We start from the raw sequence: 7,513 nt of genomic DNA, 5'->3' as shown, positions 1-7,513 counted from the left end.
CAATCGGGTGCCTGCGCTCAGGGTGTTGGCTGGATGCCTCCTGTCACCGACACAGGGCCTGGCCCAGCCCTGGGGTCACCTCGGGCATTCAGGTCCCGTGGGGGCAGGTCTTGGATTCTCAGAGCAGCTCTCGGTATCAGGTAGGGCACGTGGTCAAACCACAGGCTGCGTCGCGCTCAGGGGTGGCCACGGCAGAGTCTCGAGGAAGCAGGACGCTTGCTGCAGCTTCACAATGACAGAGATGCCTCCCCCAAACCAGGTGAGGGGCTGCGGGGGCTTTCCGGGGCAGGGGAGGGGACATCGCTTGCTTGTTTCCATGTAAAACTGTTTTTTCTGATTGGGTTTGAGTCGTGAGCCCCCGGTCCCACGTGGGCGCACCTGGGATCCTCTGGCCCGTGCAGGCTGGGATGGGTTCCACGCCCAGAGCCTGGGGGCTGGGAGCAGAAAGGGATGTCAGGGCCCCGATCCTGCAGTGAGCTCCAGGCTGAGCCCTGCGCCCACACAGAGCTCCAAAGCTGGGTCTGCAGGAAAGCTGCTGTCTGCCCGGCCCACCAGGAACTGACCCTGTGGGTCCCACGTCCCTGGCAAAGGCAGGGCAAAGCTCCACACTGGAGTCTCAGGGGCCAGGCGCTTGGAAGAGGCCAGCATGGGGCCGCTGAGAAATCGCACTGTCCCTGGGCAGTTCTTGGGCTCAGTCCAGCCCCGAGACACCATGAGCAGCCACCCGCAGTGCAGGGCCCCAGGGCTGCTGCGAGGCAGGAGAAGGGAAGCCAGGCCCCCAGGGGCTCAGCACGCAGCCCACTCAGAAGGAAACTACGAGCCAGGGCCCAATTGCTGGTGTAACAGCAGCAGCTTCCCGGAGTCAGCAGCACTCAGTTTGCCCATTTACCCCAGCTGGGCTCTGGCTCCGTGGCGCTGAGCTGCAAGGGACCAGAGCTGGGTCTCCAGGCAGGGCTGGCCCCAGGCGTCCCGGGGCATCCCAGAGGACAGCTGATCACCCGGGAGCCAGAGAAGCTCAGCGGGTTTTGCATGTTTCTTCCCCAAACATCTTTACTAGCAATTCAGGCAGCCCCAAGGGGGGAAAGACCTGCCGGTCCCTGGGAAATCCCCCCGCGAAGGACAGTACGTTCCCCATGTCTGAGTGCCGGTGTGTGTCTGTCTGTGTGTCCAGGCCCATGGACCGACACACACCCCCCACCCCAGGCGGGGGGCCACCTGCTGCTCAGTGCAGCGTCACTGGGTGGGGTCCCAGTGCCCGTCTGTGGGGCCTGACATGACTCATGAGACAGACTCACCCCATAGGCACCTGATCTACAGGGGCTCAGGCTCTGGCAGTGCCCCCAGCAGGGGTCAGTGACCACAACTCCAGCCCTGAATGCCAAGCTCTGGGCAGCTCCAGTTCTGGGTGCTGAGCTCCGGTTCTGGGTGCTGAGCTCCAGGCAGCTCCAGTTCTGGGTGCTGAGCTTCAGGCAGCTCCGGTTCTGGGTGCTGAGCTCCAGGCAGCTCCGGTTCTGGGTGCTGAGCTTCAGGCAGCTCCGGTTCTGGGTGCTGAGCTCCAGGCAGCTCTGGTTCTGGGTGCTGAGCTTCAGGCAGCTCCGGTTTTGGGTGCTGAGCTCCGGTTCTGGGTGCTGAGCTCCAGACAGCTCCAGTTCTGGGTGCCGAGCTCTGGTTCTGGGTGCTGAGCTCCAGACAGCTCCAGTTCTGGGTGCTGAGCTCCGGTTCTGGGTGCCGAGCTCCAGGCAGCTCTGGTTCTGGGTGCCGAGCTCTGGTTCTGGGTGCTGAGCTTCAGGCAGCTCTGGTTCTGGGTGCTGAGCTCCATGCATTTTCCGTTCTGGGTGCTGAGCTCCAGTTCTGGGTGCTGAGCTCCAGTTCTCGGTGCTGAGCTCCAGGCAGCTCTGGTTCTGGGTGCCGAGCTCCAGGCAGTTTCAGTTCTGGGTGCTGAGCTCCAGGCAGCTCTGGTTCTGGGTGCCGAGCTCCGGTTCTGGGTGCTGAGCTCCAGGCAGTTTCGGTTCTGGGTGCTGAGCTCCAGGCAGCTCTGGTTCTGGGTGCCGAGCTCCGGTTCTGGGTGCTGAGCTCCAGGCAGTTTCGGTTCTGGGTGCTGAGCTCCAGGCAGCTCTGGTTCTGGGTGCTGAGCTCCGGTTCTGGGTGCTGAGCTCCAGTTCTCGGTGCTGAGCTCCAGGCAGTTTCAGTTCTGGGTGCTGAGCTCCAGGCAGCTCTGGTTCTGGGTGCCGAGCTCCGGTTCTGGGTGCTGAGCTCCAGGCAGCTCTGGTTCTGGGTGCCGAGCTCCGGTTCTGGGTGCTGAGCTCCAGGCAGTTTCGGTTCTGGGTGCTGAGCTCCAGGCAGCTCTGGTTCTGGGTGCCGAGCTCCGGTTCTGGGTGCTGAGCTCCAGGCAGTTTCAGTTCTGGGTGCTGAGCTCCAGGCAGCTCTGGTTCTGGGTGCCGAGCTCCGGTTCTGGGTGCTGAGCTCCAGGCAGTTTCGGTTCTGGGTGCTGAGCTCCAGGCAGCTATGGTTCTGGGTGCCGAGCTCCGGTTCTGGGTGCCGAGCTCCGGTTCTGGGTGCTGAGCTCCAGGCAGCTCCAGTTCAGGGTGCTGAGCACCTGTTCCCTCAATGACGCTCCCGTCTCGCACTCTGGTCACTGACACTTTCATTGTTCGTCAGTGAAATGCCTCGAGCTGATCAGTGCCTCGAGTCGCAGCCCAGCGCTGGGGGTGCCTCCAGGTCCCCACGCCGCCAGGCTTCCAGGAATCAAAGGAAACCACAGACGGGGCTGCCGCTCCCCCTGCCTGCAGGGCATCATGCCAGCCTGGCCCTCTCCCCCCTTGGCACCCCTCGGCACATGAGTCTCCAGCCCAGGGAGTGACACAGCAGCTCTCACAACTGGCAGCCCGGAAATCACCCCCGCCGATCAGGGCTGGGTGTGAGACAGAAACTGAGTCACTGAATCCAGCGGCTCTTGGTGTGGCAGGGCCCGTCCCGAGGCACCAAGCCGGCTGGGTGTTCCAGCTCCCGTCTCTTCTGGGCTCAACCTAGCTCCTAGCAGAACAGGTGCCCACATCACACAAACCCACCAACCCAGCGGGCACCAGCCAGCCCCCCTCGCTGGCAGCCTCAGCAGAGGACCAGGGCTGAGCGGGATGCAGAGACTGAGCTTCTGGCTGACCCCAGAGGGGTCTGAGCGAGGCGGGGCAATGGGGCAGCACCAGACTGGCAGCAAACTGCTCCAGGGAGTGACCCCCCCACCCCCCGCCACCCCTTGATGCACAGCATGTGCCTGGGGGAGAGGGTCCCGGGCTAGGCTGCCGGCCTGGCTGAGTATCCCAGCAGGGGTTGTGCAACGGACATTGATCCCGTTGCTCTGCAGCGTTGTGGGTTGCTGTGCAGTGCTGCTACCTCTTGTATGGAGTTGTGCTGGACTGTGTGGTGCTATGCGGTGTTGTGTTGCTGTGAGGTGTTGTGGTGCAGTGCAGTGTTGCAGTGCTGTGCTGGATTGTATTGCTAGGTAGCTGTGCGGTGGGGTGCTGTGTTGTGTTGCTCTGTAGCTGTGTGGTGTTCCTGTGTTGCTGTGCGGTGCTGTGCAGTTTTCATGTACTGTGCTGTATTGCAGTGCTGTGTTGTGTTAATATGTTGTGTTGCAATGCTGTGTTGTGTAGCTGCTTTGTTGTGTTTGCTGGGTAGCTGTCCAGTGTTGTGTTGCTGGGTAGCTATGTTGTGTTGCTGTGTGGTGTAACTGCGGTTCTGTGTTGTGTTGTTGTGTGCTGTCGCTGTGCAGTGCCGTGTTGTTGTGTGGTGCTGTGTAGCTGTGCTGTGTTGCTGTGTGCTGTAGCTGTGCAGTGCCGTGTTGTGTTGCTGTGTGGTGTAATTGCACTGCTGTGCTGTGTTGTTGTGCTGTGCTGTGTTGTGCTGCTGTGCGGTGCCGTGCTGTGTTGTTGTGCTGTCTAGCTGTGCTGTGGTTGTGTTGCTGTGTGCTGTAGCTGTGCGGTGCCTTGTCGTTGTGCGGTGCCACGTTGTGCAGCGAAGCTCCTTGCTAACGATAACGATGTTTCGCCCTCACAGACCTTCAGCCCCTGGGCAGCCGAGCCCCCGGTCACCACCGACTACTACTACGAGGATGGGGAGTACTCGGCGGGGGGCAGCCCCCTGCCCGAGATGTGTGAGAAGGGGACCGTGCAGAGCTTTGCCCGCACCTACCAGCCGGCTGTCTACCTGCTGCTGTCAGCGCTGGGCGTGGCGGGGAACGGGCTGGTGCTGCTCACCCACGCCCGCTACCGCCAGGCCCACTCCATGACCGACGTCTGCCTGCTGCACCTGGCCGTGGCCGACCTGCTGCTGCTGCTGACGCTGCCCTTTGCTGTGGCGGGCGCGCTGCAGGGCTGGCTGCTGGGCACCGACGCCTGCCGGACCCTGCAGGGCTTCTACGCTCTCAACTTCTACAGCGGCTTCCTCTTCCTCACCTGCATCAGCGTGGACCGCTACATGGCCATCGTCCGGGCGCCTGCTGCCTGCCGCCTGCGCCCCCGGGCCCGCTGCTACGGCTGGCTCGCCGCCGGGCTGGCCTGGCTGCTCTCCACCCTGCTGGCGCTGCCCCAGTTCGTGTACAGCCGGGCCGAGGATCACCAGGAGCTCCGGCTCTGCAGGGTGCTCTTCCCTGCCGGCGTTTCCAGGGCAGCCCAGGGAGCCACCAACCTGGCCCAGGTCATCCTGGGCTTCGTGCTGCCCTTCCTGGTCATGGCCTCCTGCTACGCGGCCGTGGCCCGCACCCTGCTGGCTGCCCGCAGCTTCCAGCGGCACAAGGCCCTACGCGTCATCCTGGCCCTGGTGCTCGTCTTCGTGGCCCTCCAGCTGCCCTACAGCCTGGTGGTGCTGCTGGACACGGCCGACGTGCTGGGCAGCCGGGAGATGAGCTGCGCCCAGAGCCGCCGCAAGGACCTGGCTCTGGTGGTGACCAGCGGCCTGGCCTTCGCCCGCTGCTGCCTCAACCCCGTGCTCTACGCCTTCGTGGGCGTGCGCTTCCGGAAGGAGCTGCGGCTCCTGGCCAGCGATGCTGGCTGCGTGGGCCAGGCACAGGATGGGCAGCGCCCCAGCCCCAGGCGCCGGGCACCACTCTCCACCTGGCTGGACACGGTGTAGTGGGCGGTGCTGACCGGGCTCAGCCCTCTCCCTGCCGGCCAGGAGGCCAGGGCTCCCCTCCCCGGCTGGCAGGGGGCCGCTGGGGCAGGCTCATGGCAGGAGGCAGTGTCACTTGTTACTGCACCCTCCTCTGGCCGCTCCAGGGGCAGTGTTCACTGGACGGTGGGCGGGAGGGGGGTGTCTGTGAATGCCCAGCACATTGGGGGGAGGGAGCTGTCTCACGCCCAGCACACGGGGGGGGGGCATGTGTAATGCCCAGCACATGGGGGGGAGGGAGCTGTCTCACGCCCAGCACACTGGGGGGGTGTCTAACATCCAGCACATGGGGGGAGGGGGGTCCATGTAATATCCGGCACTCGGGGGGTATCTGTGTAATGCCCAGCACACTGGAAGGTCTGTATAATGTCCAACACATGGGGGGGGAGTGTATTGCCCAGCACACTGGGGGGGTATCTGTGTAACGCCCAGCAGGGGGGGTGGGAGGTTGTGTAACGCCCAGCTGTCACCGAGTGTGGGGGGAGTCAGGGCCCTGCACCCCCCACTTCCTGCGATTCACCGGGACTCTCAGCCAGCCAGTAACACAGAAGGTTTATTAGACGACAGGAACACAGTCCCAAGCAGGGCTTGTAGGTACAACCAGGACCCCCAGCCCGGTCCCTCTGGGGCAAGGGGCTTAGACCCCAGACTTGGGGTTCCTGCCTCTTCCCAGCCAGCCCCATCCTGAAACCAAAACCCCTCCGGCCGGCTCTCCCCCTCCTCTCCCCCTCTCCCTTTGTCCAGCTTCCCGGCAAAGGTGTAGACTTGCCTCCCTTCCCCCCCCCCCGGCTCAGGTTACAGGCTCAGGTACCTTCCCTCACCAGAGTCACCCCCTGCTCTCCCATCCCCCATGCAGACAGTCCCAGTAAAACTAGAGACATTCCCAGGTCAATCCGCCCTGCTCCCTCCTGCCTCACAGCAGGGCACTGAAGGGTCTGTGTAATGCCCTGCACGTGGGGGAGGGGTCTGTGTAATGCCCCGCACGTGGGGGAGGGGTCTGTGTAATGCCCAGCACTATCTAGGGAAGTGGGAAAATAGGCTTCCTCCTCCTCTTCCCCTGCAAATCAATAAAACCTGCCCTGGGCACCTGCGTGTGATTGTTATTCATGTGTGTGATTCTTCGTTAACTCCCCTGCTCCAGCCGCCCAGCTGCAGTGTTGGGGTGACTGGCCCTTTAAAGGTTCTCAGCCGCCTTGGGGCACAGCTGGCTCCCACGTGCCCTGCCCTGGCTGCTTTGCTCCTCTCCTCTGGGACACAGACGGGTAAGGCCCTGGGCCAGATCCGTACTAGGGGCTTCAGCAGGGGCCTGGAGTGTGCAGAGGACTTGACTCCAGGCAGGTGGGGCTGGGAGCAGCTGCTGGGGAAGGAGCAGGGAGTGACCCACTGGGGCCCGGCTGGGAAGAGGGAGAAAGGAAAAGGAGCCTGGGAAGCCCAGCTGGGCGGAAGGGCGTGGGGCGATGTGTGACTGGCAGAGCAGTTCCTCAGACGGGAGGTGTTGGGTGCAGCTGCCCAGAAGACTCTGTCTTGTGTTTGTACCTGTGCACCCCAGCAGACCAGACAGCCAAGTCCCTGAGGGGAAACTGAGGCAGGGATGCTGCATGGCTGTGCCACGAGGGGGTGTTGGGAGGTGGTGACCCTGTTACATGCAGTCTCATGGTCAGAGCCAAGGACCAAGAGTCAGGGAGCTCTGGACATCAAGGCCCTGGGGCCTCTAGGGCCAGGACAGGCAGCTGGCCAGATGCTCTGAACCCTTCCCCCCGGGTCTGTTAATGGCCTATGGCTGTGTCAGCAACAATGAAGGATGGGGCCACATGTTCCCAGCCCCCCGGTACCAACTGCCCCTTTGCCAGCCAACCTGTGGGCCGGGGCTGGGGTAACTGCCGGTGGCCTCGCTGGAAAACATGGCGCTGGAGCTGCGGCTGCAAAAGGGGAGTGGCAGCTGGTGGGATGGGGTGGCTGGCTGGGTAGGGGGGCTGCTTAGAGGCTCTCAGTGGGGTTAGCGGTGGTCTCATCATTGCCTTCCAGGACCTGGCTAACCTACTGGGAGCCTCCCTCGTCCCTGCCCCAGGTCCTGGGGGCCAGGGGGCAGAGTCGGGGCATCTGTGCTGTGTCACTTCGCCCCCTTCGATCGCGCTGACCCCTCGTGGCCCTGGAGGGCGGCAGACACCCAAAGAGCTTGTCAGGTGCTCCCCTGCCCTGGGGCCGGTGGGTGGGGCCAATGCTTGGTCGAAAGTGAGGGTGGCGCTGGCAGGAGAGCAGCGGGCTGGGGGTCAGGGGGAGCCTGGGGGGCATGGCCAGACCCACGTGGGGTTTGCCACTGGGGTGAATGTCTCTGAACCTCTGGCCAGGG

The 7,513-nt window shown here is 63.6% G+C and overlaps 1 protein-coding gene across 1 annotated transcript; it reads left to right on the top strand.

Annotated features, from left to right (window-relative positions):
• Positions 1-232: 232 nt before the first annotated feature.
• On the top strand, positions 233-5,223 carry CCR10 (C-C motif chemokine receptor 10). Its single transcript, XM_039516269.1, has 2 exons — positions 233-259; positions 4,054-5,223. Exons 1-2 carry the CDS (start codon positions 233-235, stop codon positions 5,125-5,127), a joined length of 1,101 nt encoding a protein of 366 aa, XP_039372203.1. The 3' UTR covers positions 5,128-5,223.
• Positions 5,224-7,513: the final 2,290 nt, after the last annotated feature.

Source organism: Mauremys reevesii, linkage group 27 (assembly GCF_016161935.1).
Source record: "Mauremys reevesii isolate NIE-2019 linkage group 27, ASM1616193v1, whole genome shotgun sequence".
Classification (NCBI taxonomy): Eukaryota; Metazoa; Chordata; order Testudines; family Geoemydidae; genus Mauremys; species Mauremys reevesii.
Note: the sequence above shows the minus strand (reverse complement) of the source record. Positions and strands in the feature narration are given on the sequence as shown.